At 40.8% G+C, this 12623-nt stretch overlaps 1 protein-coding gene across 1 annotated transcript in view; it reads right to left on the reverse strand.

Moving 5' to 3' along the window:
- Positions 1-1272: 1272 nt before the first annotated feature.
- Positions 1273-12623, reverse strand: part of pdia5 (protein disulfide isomerase family A, member 5) — a 60765-nt gene continuing 49414 nt past the window's right edge. Inside the window, exons 16-17 of the mRNA XM_061053097.1 lie at positions 5942-6076; positions 1273-3359 (exon numbers count right to left, since the gene is read on the reverse strand). Of these exons, the coding sequence (XP_060909080.1) occupies positions 3279-3359; positions 5942-6076 (216 nt within the window). The 3' untranslated portion in view covers positions 1273-3278. The remainder of the gene's footprint in view (positions 3360-5941; positions 6077-12623) is intronic.

The raw sequence follows: 12623 nt of genomic DNA on the forward strand, positions 1-12623 counted from the left end.
TCTTTCAGCACAGGAAGAGGGTCATTATTCAGAACAGCACAAGGATGTTGTAGGATGTGGATGAGGAGTTAAGACAAGTAATCATAATATTGTAATCATGGCACTAAGGCTGATGAATATTGATGGTGATGACAGTGATTACTCTGCCGAGACTCTTTCCAAGTTTTCTTTTTCATCTTAATTCTGCTTTTTTTGTGTTTCTGAATAATCACTATAATCAGTTATGTTCATTTATAACAAGAATGCCAATCTACATGCCACTTCCGCTGCTCTATTCTAGCACAGCAGAACTCTTAAATGAAGTTGAGGTCAGTTTGCCATCATGTTCATAATGACAAGAACGCTTTTGAGTGGGATGTTCACAAAAGTTTTAGTTTAACATTAACATGCTAAGGCTGCATGGTGGTGCAGTGGTCTTAGCTCTGTTGCCTCACAGCAAGAGAGGGTCCTGGTTCAAACCCCTGGTCAGACAGGGGCTTTTCTGAGGAGTTTGCATGTCTTCCCCCCCCACCCCCACGACTTTGAATGGGACAATCTCTATAGATAATGTATGCCAGCATGCAGTCATTTCATTTGCATGCTTAGTCAACAAGCACTGAACAACCAAAATCACACATTTCCCTAATGAATGAGCAGATATTTTCCTGGAGAGTAGTGTTGGGTCACCAAATCAAATAGTGGTTTGGCTGAAACCACACCCCCCCCCCCCCCCCCACGGTATTATAAAATGTACTGGTTAAGGATCCCATATTATACAAATTTTCACCTTTCATGTTGTCAGTCTGTGAAAACTATAGAGGTGCTTTGCATAACTTGTAGCTCCAAAAACTCCTTATACTTTTTTATACTCTGTAAACCCCCCCCCCCCCAACTATTTTCAGCCTCTGCCTGAAACAGTTTGTTTCAAGCTGCTGTCTCTTTAAGGCCCCACTCCCCATGTGCCCCCTTTCTTCTGATTGGCCAGCTCTCTGTAAGCAGAACACTGCAGGGCTGCTCTCCAGTGCAGCTGGGAGGACAGCCAATGTAAAGGCTGGAAGCCGTCTCGTGAAATTCTTGGTTTCATATCGGGGTCGTTTAGCGCCCTCTGCAGACTCATCCTGGAATACTCCAACATACGTTTACCTCATGATCTGGGCATCCAGCACTGTAACACTTTGTGAGTTTTAAAATGAGATCAGCATAACAGGTCAACTTAAAAAGAAAAAAAAAAAAAAGAATAGAAGCAGAGCTGAGGTGTGCATATTTTATATAAAGAAAAAACAGTGAAAGATGTTTTTAAAATGTTTAACTTTATTTTTCTTTTTATCTCTCAGGGTCCTTACTGCAAAGGGCAAAACTGTACGTATGGCTGGGCACAACAACAAAAAAAAAAGAAAGGCAATAATGACTTCTTGGCTTAAGTGTGATATGTTCCCACAAAACATGGATACCTTTGGGATAAGACAGAGGTGATCTCTAGTATTTAGCAAACGTGATGTCACAATGAAGTGCAATAAACAAAAACAAATTGCAACAGTAAACAGAGGGTATTGTTTCCCCTTGTGGAGAAGGAACACCTAATTACAGCGACATGTTGACACCTGTGTACAGCACTCATTCAAAATGCCCCTACATAGTCTTGAATGTAAAAAAATCAAACTCAACAATGAACACAAAACGTGTTCAGAGCATTTGAGACTAGTTTGCCCTGAAATGAGTCCATCAATAATCACAATGATAACGTGTGACGAGAAACGGTTCAGTAACATCTACTGACAATACGTCTTTTTCAATACAGATGCCATGATATAACACATAAAAAGAAGTCTTTATCTCTCGCTCATAGGGATACAATGTAAACAATATTCAATTTGGTGACCTAAGGGCTCAAAAGGATTTCGGCTGGAATGCAAAATTACAAACAAACTAGTTCCCTTTAATTGTGTTTCGCTATCCCTGAGAAGCGTATTCATAATCAAAGAAACCAAAGTCTTGAATAATAAAACACAAGATCAGCTACACAGAAGCCTTTAAGTATTTATAGTGGACGAAGCGCGTGGGTTGAATAACACAGCGTGTGAATAGAATGGCCACAAAATGAACAATGATATGTGATGACCCCCGTGGTGTTACGCTACCGGAGAACTCGCCATTTCATTTCTTGATCGACGTACAATATTTAGCCAACTGCAGCATCTCCCATGCTTCTGAATGAGGCCTAACCTTGTTAAAACATTGATGCAATCGTATTCTGAATCAACAAGAGAGGACTGAAAGAGGTAAAAACGTCACTACGGCTGTGAGTTGTTGTGGCTGTATGAAGCATAAAAATATCAAGGGCATTGCGCAGGAATATTTGGCATTTCATGTTTGTTTTGTTCATCTCCTCAGACTCGCTCTGGAGCACGACTGGAGGGAAAAGCAAGGGCACCAGGCCTCCGATTCCCTTCAACTCTTTATTTTTCATATTTCTGCGATTCCAGCATTGTTCTGTTTCTTTAAGGCCACAGTTTTGAGCAAAGAAAAAGAAATGTAAGTCCCATCTAAAACCCCAAAACTCACTTTGAGAGCCCAGAACCATACAGCATAAGGACCTTTTGGCCATATTTACTTCAAACTGCTACAGTACCCATAGTACCACTCCACATTAGACTGAACCAGCGATGGGCTCTTCTTATCTAGACATTAGTGTTTGAAGATAGCTGTGAGGATTTAGAATCGATATTCTGGACAGTTCTGGCCTTGAAACATGAAACTTCTGTACAAAAATATTGGAACGGACAGGTGAACGTCGATAATCACAATGCGTCTTTCCCATGCTGGATTCAGACCCACTGTGGAGCGATTAACAGCGCAGCCTCCACCTTTAATCAATGATGTGCCCACCACCACTACCACCCAGCACTATGGGTGTCAATCTGTCTCACAGAACCCCACAGCGAGACGCAGGGGTCAGTATTGCATAGATACAGTATAAGGTGTAGCTTTTCACATACGCAGTCACAGTGTTTGGGCAAAGAGAAAAAAAAGAAGAAAAAAATCACTTTGTGTCCATGTTTTATGCCCGTCAGAATATCCACCAAAAAAAAAAAAAGAAAAAAAAAAAAGAAGGTCTCGAGTGGTCGGTCTGATGGTGTTACAAACGTGATCCCCACAGTATAAAAAATAACCCTTTACTGAGGTCATCAAGTCTCCCATGTCAGTGCGGATAGGGCCCTTGTCAGGGTCACAGTGCAATGACAAACTGTGCAGTGCCGTGCCACGCCCTCCCCCCCCCCCCTCCTCCCTGCACGCCGACCTCAGAGCTCCTCCTTCTTCTTGACCACTTTCTCCTGATCGCGTCCTCTCAGGCTGCGCATGAAACCGATGAATCCTGCCTCCTGTGAAGAGAGACACACGTTTTAGAGATCATTTCACAACATGAGGCAATACATCACTCTTGAAATGCCTCCGACTGATCTAATAGAGATCAGAGACCCGCCATTAAACATGATCTCAACGAGCCTGACAGCACACCGATGACTGAAGTAAACACAGCATTCAAATACTGAGCAGTTCAAGGTCAATCTGCTGCATTGTTCTCAGCTGCCAATTGTCTAACACTCCACTTAAGTTTGAGCTGAGCTGTGGGGCTGACCCTGCCCCGTTATTATCCACTTTCTTCATAAATGATTCAGTTTGTATATCAAATCAGTCCTCTTGTGGTAAAAACAGGAAAAACAGTATGGATGCAAAAAAACAGCACACACATCAAATCTCTTTGAACTGAAGAAAACACAGAAGAATACTTCATGAACAAGGAAAGAAAACAGAATAGTTTGAGATCAAAAGTTCGCCGATAGGGAGTCTTCACGGACAACACCAACAAGAAGACGTGGGCTGCACACCTGTAGACATGATACTTCAGCAGAACAAGGAGATATCTAGATCTTTAATTCTCTCTTTATGATAATACTGTAACATCTCTACAACTTCCACAGATTCACTTATGTACCAAGTTAATTCTTCCTGTGGTTATTGACTTGGTTTCTGGTATGTGGATATCATTTGCAATGCAACCAGCATTGTGCGCAACCAGCATTGTGCGTGACCCCACCCACCCCTCACACCCCTCACACAGCCTCCTGCCATCGGGGAGACGGTACCGCAGCCTGCGGGCCGGCTCCTCCAGACTGGGAAACAGCTTCTTCCACCAAGCTGTCAGGAAGCTTAACTCTCTCCCTTCCCTCCCCTCTGCCCCCACGAACACTGGACGTTGAAACCCCCTCCCGTTTGCCACCAAGAACTCTGGACTAATAACTCTGAAGCTAACTATTCAAAAGTACACTCAGTTTACTGCACATTGCACAAGTTTACTTTTTCTTTAAATTTTATTTTATTTTATTTACCATTTTGTACCTTTTGCACAATTTAGAATTTATTACTGTAAATATTATTTATCTTATTTTACCTCATTTTATTTGATCTATTTTACCTTATCTTATTTTACCTAACTTTGGTTGTATTGCGCCGCGGGACGGAGACAAACGCAATTTCGATTCCACTGTATATCTGGCATATTTTCAAATTGACAATAAAGTTGACTTTGATTTTGGTGTGTGGATCACAATGTCACAGTTTGTCGTGATAGTTTTATTCACTGACTTTCTATGTAACTTGAAAAAAGGAAACACTTGTGTATATTATGTGTAATAAAAACACAATCAGTGACAAAAACAAGTTAAAGGTGCACTATGTGGATCTGGAGGGGGAAATTTGAAAGTTGGAGAAGTGAAACAATTCCATGCCAAATTTTCTGAACTGAATACACAAACTTTACTCAAAGAAAAAAATGGGTCCCTTAACACTGTTTAGAGCTAAAAAGCTACCAGGAGAGTTACGGTTTCACTGTTGCTGGCCCCCCACCATAACTTATCACGTATCATTTCATCTTCAAACAGTGTTACAGGGACCAGATTTTCCTCTGAGGACAGTTTGTATATAGAGTTATGAACATATACCTCAGAATCTGTACATTTCTCCAACTTTCAAATGTCTCTACCAAAACTACAAAGTGCACCTTTAATGCTATACAGTGGTGAGTCTATTGGGGCCCTAGGCAATGGGGGGCCCTCCAACTAGCGTTCATCACCATTATGGCTGCCAGTGTTGAAAGACTTTGGTTTCCAACGCTTAGCAGGGAAACGAGATCGGGTGCTATCAGATGGGGCTCCCTTAGGGAGGTTTCCTACAGTTATTGCAAAATTTGCACATTTTGGGCCACTGCTTTGGTATAAGTTTGTGAGCCCTCAGGGGCCCCCTACTGGTCTGGGGCCCCAAGCAGGTGCCTACTTTGCCTGTTGAGAAGCAGCACCTCTGCTGATGCTATAGTGTATCTTTAAAAAAGATATACATGTGCTGTTTTTCTCAAATTATCATGACTTCAACACATCACTCTATTGACATTACTGGGGTTATTCATATAACATTTAAATGGCAGTAAAATCCTTCACCAACTCATTCACTTTAGAGAGCTACATCAACAAATACCAATGAATAATTTCCTGTGTCACATCCTATTCCTTCAGAAAATCTGGCATTGCCGTCTCACAGTGGATCAGCAGCTAATAATGATCTACAGTCATTTGCAATGCAAAGCTGAAAACACATTATGAGTCTTTCAAAATCCCCACTCCAACTAGTGTGACTCTTGAGGTTCAGTCAGGGGGCAGAATTATTCAAATTGTGAACCCACGCACACTTCAGGATAACATCTACCGACTGACTGAGTGGTCTTACTCGCTCGGGCACAAACTAAAAGACTCTCCATTATCCTTGAAATGTTATATTTGGTCAAATGTATTACCATCAGGCTTTCAGGGCTCTGTGAAGTCATTGGCTGGTATGTACATGCAGATTTATGATTTATTGATGCCTCATTTGAATTTGGTAAGAGTTTCAGATACTGTGAATAAGCACTTACCCCTCGATCTCCATTGTATTTGTCCACAAACTTGCCGTAGTTGTAATGGTTAAAAGTTGGGTATCCCTCCACTCCTTCCTGCTTGCAGAGCTCATGGCTCTGTCCTTTTGTGCAGTCAACGGCGGCGTACACAATCTGTGGAAATAACAGAGAAGAAACCTTTCAGTCTGATGTTACAGTAAAATACATCAAGAGATTTCACCGTTCTCATTTTGGGTCCGATATCGATATTAGGGAGAGAAGAAATACGATACTGATATATTGGCCAATATCTTTCTTAGATCTATATTCGATCAGTAGAGATAGACAAATATAGATACAGACAGTTATTGTGTTGATCCCTCAAATACGATTATCAAGCACTTGTAGAAAATATATAATACAGAAAAGATGGTCACTCAACTGGAAAGTAACTGTGCATGTACGTGCATCATTGCTTGACAATCTGGAGAGTGATGATGATTGTTATAGTCCATATAGCGCGCTCTGCTGGTGAAAGAGAACTGCTAGTGTAATACAATTAAATTATTTTTGACTGATGAATAAATCTAGTAATATCAACACATCTACGCACAGAATGTAAAATCCACCGCCAGGGGGCTCTCCATCAAAACAATAACAAAAGATGTCGAGGCTGGTGGGGAATCATGGGAGTGATTCTATCTGCTGCCCCCCTTATGATACACTTTGAGATTTATGTTCTTTGTATTTCACTTGTTTCTTCTGCATTTGTTTCTTAAAGATTTATTGAAGATTTGGCTCATAATCTATCAGAACAATATCCTGTTACTTGTTCAATAACGACATCTTAAATTAACACAGAGCATATATCTTATTTGTCTATGTAAAGTGTTAAACTGTCTCTTAAGCACTGTTTATTTTCAGAACAAATTAGCTTGATTACACTTGTAGATCTATACGAAAAATCTCCACGGATGAAATAACAAGAGGAAATAATTGAGATGTCAATATTTATCAACTGTTTAATGGCCTCGTACGAGCGCTCACACTCATTCAGGCACTCCACACATTCTCCCTGTCCAAATTTAGAATCCCTTGTTTCTCTTCCCAGGTTACAAAAAGTGACTGATGTTTTCCTCTCCAGCTAGCACTTGGAGTGGGGGAGGGGAGAGAAGGAAAAGATCCCACAACAATCACTCCTACATAAAAACAACAAGAGAGATTTATGCTGCGAGGCTGTTGCATCGATTAGTGACAAGCCGCCCCAATGAGGCGTAAATGCCGCCTCACTGGTACATGGCTCACTCAGCGTGTCCTTTAGGACAGCTGAAATGTCACCCTCTCTCTGGGTGCTGAGCGCTGCACATTGAACTTGTCGCTATCAAATAATCACTCCGCGTCCATCTGTCTGCTCGGGCTGAATGTGGAAATGACAAATCTGCTTTGGAAGGGAAGCATTAGACACTTTGTCTGCACGTCCAACCGTGAAGTGTCGCTCCAAACTTCTTGTCCTAATTACAAAATACAAGTGCCCCTTTTTTTGTGTGCATGCAAATACAAACACTCAAATGCTGAGAATCTGCATAAGCAGCAACATATTGTTTGATGAGTACACAGTTGTTGAGTGTTTGCTTCATCTGCATCAGCAGCAGCGCAGACATCTGCCAACACAAAGAAAGGACAGGGGAGTAAGAGTCTTCTGCACATCTATGGGGGAGGATATTCTTCTTCTATGGTCTGTTGAGTAGGTGTCTTAAACGAGGCCTCAATGCACTCCCACAAGAAGTGATTTCACGGACTTGTTGCCAGCTGTGTATATTCAGCATTACTGAAGTGTTTTACCTTTAAAAGCGCTAAATAGTCAAGAAAAATATTGCTGACAACACTGTGTATGGGAGGGGTCTGCAGCCTTTTTGACTACACGGACCAGAGAGCAGCTGCCATATTTCTGAGAGACGGTGGTGGTGGCGGGGGGTTATTTTATTACACACCTTTTGGCAATCCTCTTTTAATGTCATCTTAAGATATATGAAGGGAAGTAAAGCATAATGCAACCCGAAATACCGTCGAAAACAGGAAAATCTAAACTTAATTCATCATCAGTGTGAGCCCTGAGCCTGTTGTCTGGAGAAAAGGTGGTCATAGCGTGGCGTCATGTGTGCAAGTGACAGGCTCAGAGTGTTTCCAACTTCCGGTCTGATGTGGAGCCTTGTATTGGTGGAAGTAAGAGCTGAATGAGTGGAGAGTGTCTCCAGTGTCATCGCTGTCTGTGAGACTTTTCTCAGCAGCCTCAGTGCAATTTTTTTTAATGTTTTCCCCTCACTATCTTACTAACTAAAAGTGAACGCTCACCCCGCATGATCAGCTTTGACCCAAACGTGACCAGTAAAATGTTATATGAACTGTTGTGTTCACGGCCCGGCTCTAAACGACCCAAGGCCCAGTACCGGTCCGAGGCCCGGTGGTTGGGGGACCCTGGTGTACCCACAATAGAAATAATTTAAAACGGGAGCATTTAAAAAAAAAATCCTATCATAGGCTAGGAAAGTTAAAGATAGAGACTAATTTCAGCAGCTGCAACAGAGGACATACTGTAACTACAGCCTCCGCCTGACCTCATCTCTGAATGTAATCAATCAAAGTTGCTATAAATTGACAGGAGAAAATTAAGCCGTAGAGTCCTTGTTCTTTAAAGGTCTGCAGCTATTTCCAACATTGATCCGTCTACATGGTGAAAATAGGGCTCCACATCATGTCATTGATCCAACAGTAAAATATCTGAGGAGCAGCATATCATCTGCTGGCTTGTTCTCTACCTAATGGTATCACAACGACGAGCAGAGCAGCAATCAAACTCTAAAGATAAGAACTAGTTCTGTTTAAAAATCTGATAAGACAATGCTGTCACACCTTCAATAGTTATTTGCTGGACGACGTCAGAATCAGCGGTGCGGCTCAAAAATCAGGTCTAAATAATCCTGGAATTGAACAGTGTACACCAGGCTTAAGTTAATTATTATTTATTATGCATTGCATGTATTAATTATGTACAAAAATAAAACTCTGCATGCTACATGCTCAGTATTTAACGGCCTTTAGTTCAGGATCAGGCATAAAAAACGGTCAGCAGATTTGTGCAGAGTTCAGCCATTTACAAATAGATATGTCTCTGATGAAACAGGGTTCTTATTAGTTTATTCTTTTGGAAACGATCATTTCCTGCCTTCAATGCTGCTATTGATGAGAATGTGTGGAAAACACATTCAGCCCAGAACAAACCCTGTCCCCAGCCCCCCCGCTGTCTTACAGCGCAGAATGTGGAGTTTTAATTGTTTGCATCTTCAAAGCTTGAGCTAAGCTTGTGTTTGTCTTTAGTAAATGAGGCGAGGGCAGCTAATAGACTGTGATCAACACCGGCCTGGTACGACACACTAGGGGTCCGGATTTATAAATAGAAAAGGATTGCCAAGTAAACACATGCCTGGTTCTCACATTTACTCTTGTTCAAACACACGCTCTACACCTCTGCTGGCCACTGGAGGGACAACGAGAGGGAAGAGATCTTAAACTTCTGCATTTATGTAACCTTCACGCATACGAGGGTCCCCTGATACGGCACTTTGTGGGGGTTTCATCAAAAGGATACGGATCCAAATATCACCGCTGAATGGAAAAAGCAATGCCAGAGCGCCTTAAGCTGTTGTGGCCACTACATACTGGGTCTAAAATAACATTTCTGCCTGTTTTATAAGTCAAAAGTTTGTTCTTAAAATACAGAGTCAATATGTTCTATTGTAAGGTGGTGGGAAAACACAATAGTTTGTGTTACATGATTGCACATATCAAATCTTCGGTATTTTGGGATGAGTAAGTGTCTGATGATGAACCCTGATTTCTTCATGTTCTGTTAAAACAACATTTGGTTTGTATTACGGAGGACACACTTGTTTTTATTGCTGATGATGTATTTCAGTATTTGTATGAAACTGTGAGTTAACTTCCCCTCCCCACCACAGGGAGACACCATGCAGCGATTAGCTGTACTTAGAAGCACCTTATAAATAAAGGTCAGGAGAAGGCCTTCCTCCCTTTGTTCCCAAACATTCCCATGATGGACTCCATGTTTGCAGGTGTTTGAATGACCACCAATGTGAGTTAAGATTTTACATTTAAGATTATGTGTTTAAAGAATTTACATTAAGGTTAATTATAATGTGATATACTTTCTTATAAGATAGGGCTAATTATTATTTATAGAACTTTTAACCTTAAAAATGCATTTACTCAACTGAATTTTCAAGAGTGTGCATATTGATTTGTTGGACAGACATAGTAATCAATTCTTTCTTTAGAACCATAGCAATCATCACTACATCCATAAGTCTTATTTTTATTTGTCAATTTTGTTTCATTCAAAAAAACCAATAAAGTTAAGAAAAACAAACAAACATAAAATCTCAAATTTGAATGAAAAGGAGCAAAAAGAAGATTAATCTTATAACATCTGCCCCTCTTTTACAAAACATTAATTAAAACAAAACAGAACACTTAATTCAAAAACAATTTAAATTAAATTAAATTGGCTGCAGGCAAACACAGCCACTGGCAGCCCCCCTGTAAGTCCTCCTTACCAATTCATTATACACAAAGTATATCACAATAACATTTTCTTCATTTATGTTGTTACAGCTTTATGTTTCCCTGTGCTGTTTGTCCCTTCTCCCTTTCCGTCTCCAGCCCAGGTGAAGCCACTAATTGCACAACGAGGTACACCTGGCTCAGAGCTTATAAGCCCAGTGCTGGCTGCAGGAGAGGGGAGGCATTTTGAGTTGGGACTGCTGTGCATCACAGTCAGAGATTGGGTGTTGTCTTTTGTCATATTAGTTCTGAAGTTGATCTCTATCATTTAGTTTGTGTAATAGTAATAAATCCCTTATTTTTTACTTTGGTCTTTATTGGGTCTATTTGGGGTTTGTTGTCAGCCCTATAGGGCCGCCGTATGGTGGGGCGTAACAATGTTCAAATAAAGTGGATTGATCTGATTGCAACTTCGCTTGAGGGGGTTTGTGGCTCCAGTTAGAACTGTCAGTAACTTACAGCATTTTCCGTCATGAAAGGTTTTGCTGTTTTCAGCTGAGGTGTAATACTCAGACTGGTACTGTAGGAAAACATTTGTCTGTTTCTGTTGAGTTTGAATGTTATTGTGAAATGTTACAAACGATTGCCTCAGAGAAACGGATGACTAAGCTGTTCAGGATACGTCACTTCTTCAAACCATCTGACAATGATTTAAAAAAGATTCCAAACTAATGACAGAGAGGGACATGAGAGTGAGCACTTTTGGATCCAAGCGCGGCAAACAGTAGACATGTTGGTGAAACTTTAAGAAAATCAATCTCATGTTGTTGCTTTTTGAAATTCAGATGAAATAAGATAATCCTTTATTGAAACTCAAGTGTTCGGGTTTATTTTGTCTCAAATTGACATAAATTGTAAGTATTGCAAGACACGTGCCCACGTTTCACAGAATTAAGGAGGTTAGAGAAAAATAATGAGCTCTGCAGTCAGAGGGATTATTATATTAAGAGGAAGAGCGGGAGTGGGAGTACGTCGGGACACGAGTCCAGGGGGAAAAGGAATGAGAAGGAGTAAAGATGATGGAGGATGAGGAGGAGGAGGAGTGTGTCCTGTTGTGATTGCATGAACCTTGAATAACCCTGAAGCCCCAAGTGTGCCAAAGATTTGATGAGCGTGTGGGCTTTAGCTAAGTGGTCAGATTCCTCAGTGACGCGTGGAGAGAAAATATTAGGAACATCGTAAGTTCTTAGAATACTAAAAGTTTAAAGGCCTTATTAGACACTTTGAGAGTGAAGCTGTAATCACTCAACATGCATTTGTTTAGTTGCTTAATGCATTTCTATTTCCTCTGTTTCTTAGGCAGTTAACATGTTTAAATGAAAACGACATGGAAGGAGAAGTAGGCTAACAGGATTTTCCATGATGAACAAATAAAGAATGTACTTCAAAGTCCTGAAAGCTCGTAATGTGAGGGTATGTTAAACTGAGCTGATTTTTTAAAGCTCTATGACTGAGTAATCTTAATTACAACTTTTCAACGAAGCTCATGCACTGCAGTCTGTCTTTCTATTTTAAAGAATTTTAAAGGCAGAATAAACATCATTGGTGTCAAATGAGAAAAAAACCCTCATGACTCATGCTGTAAAGGCCAAAGTAAGAAGAAAACATGCCTCTTCATTGTACAGCTTAAACTGAAGAAAATTAAAGTAATGAAATGAAATATAGTGCTTTCACATGCACACAAAACTCTGGAAATTCCCCAAATTTTCTGTGCGATCTGCATGTGTGAACGCCACCTTTTGTCCAGAATTTTCCATTCAAGCCCTTTAGTAAAATGTCTGCCTGAAGTCGGGGTGAGCTGATGTTTGAATGCAGCAGGAAGTATTCAGAACAATTCATCACGAGCGACTTTGAGGGTGTGACGACGTTTTATATGACCTGTGCCATCTCTGTGCATGTAATGAAACTGTGTCATTATGTTTTCTGTTCGCCCGTATGTTCTTCTCCTCTCTCTCGTTGATACTCTGAATATGTCGAACTATGCATAGCATTGACCAAAAAGAGGCTGCCACTGCTGCGTTTCTTTTTTCATCATGTCCTGCTGACACAGCAGCCAGAACAATTAAGGGTTAAGTGTCTTAAG

The sequence above is a fragment of the Labrus mixtus genome, chromosome 13, assembly GCF_963584025.1.
Source record: "Labrus mixtus chromosome 13, fLabMix1.1, whole genome shotgun sequence".
In the NCBI taxonomy this organism is placed as follows: Eukaryota; Metazoa; Chordata; class Actinopteri; order Labriformes; family Labridae; genus Labrus; species Labrus mixtus.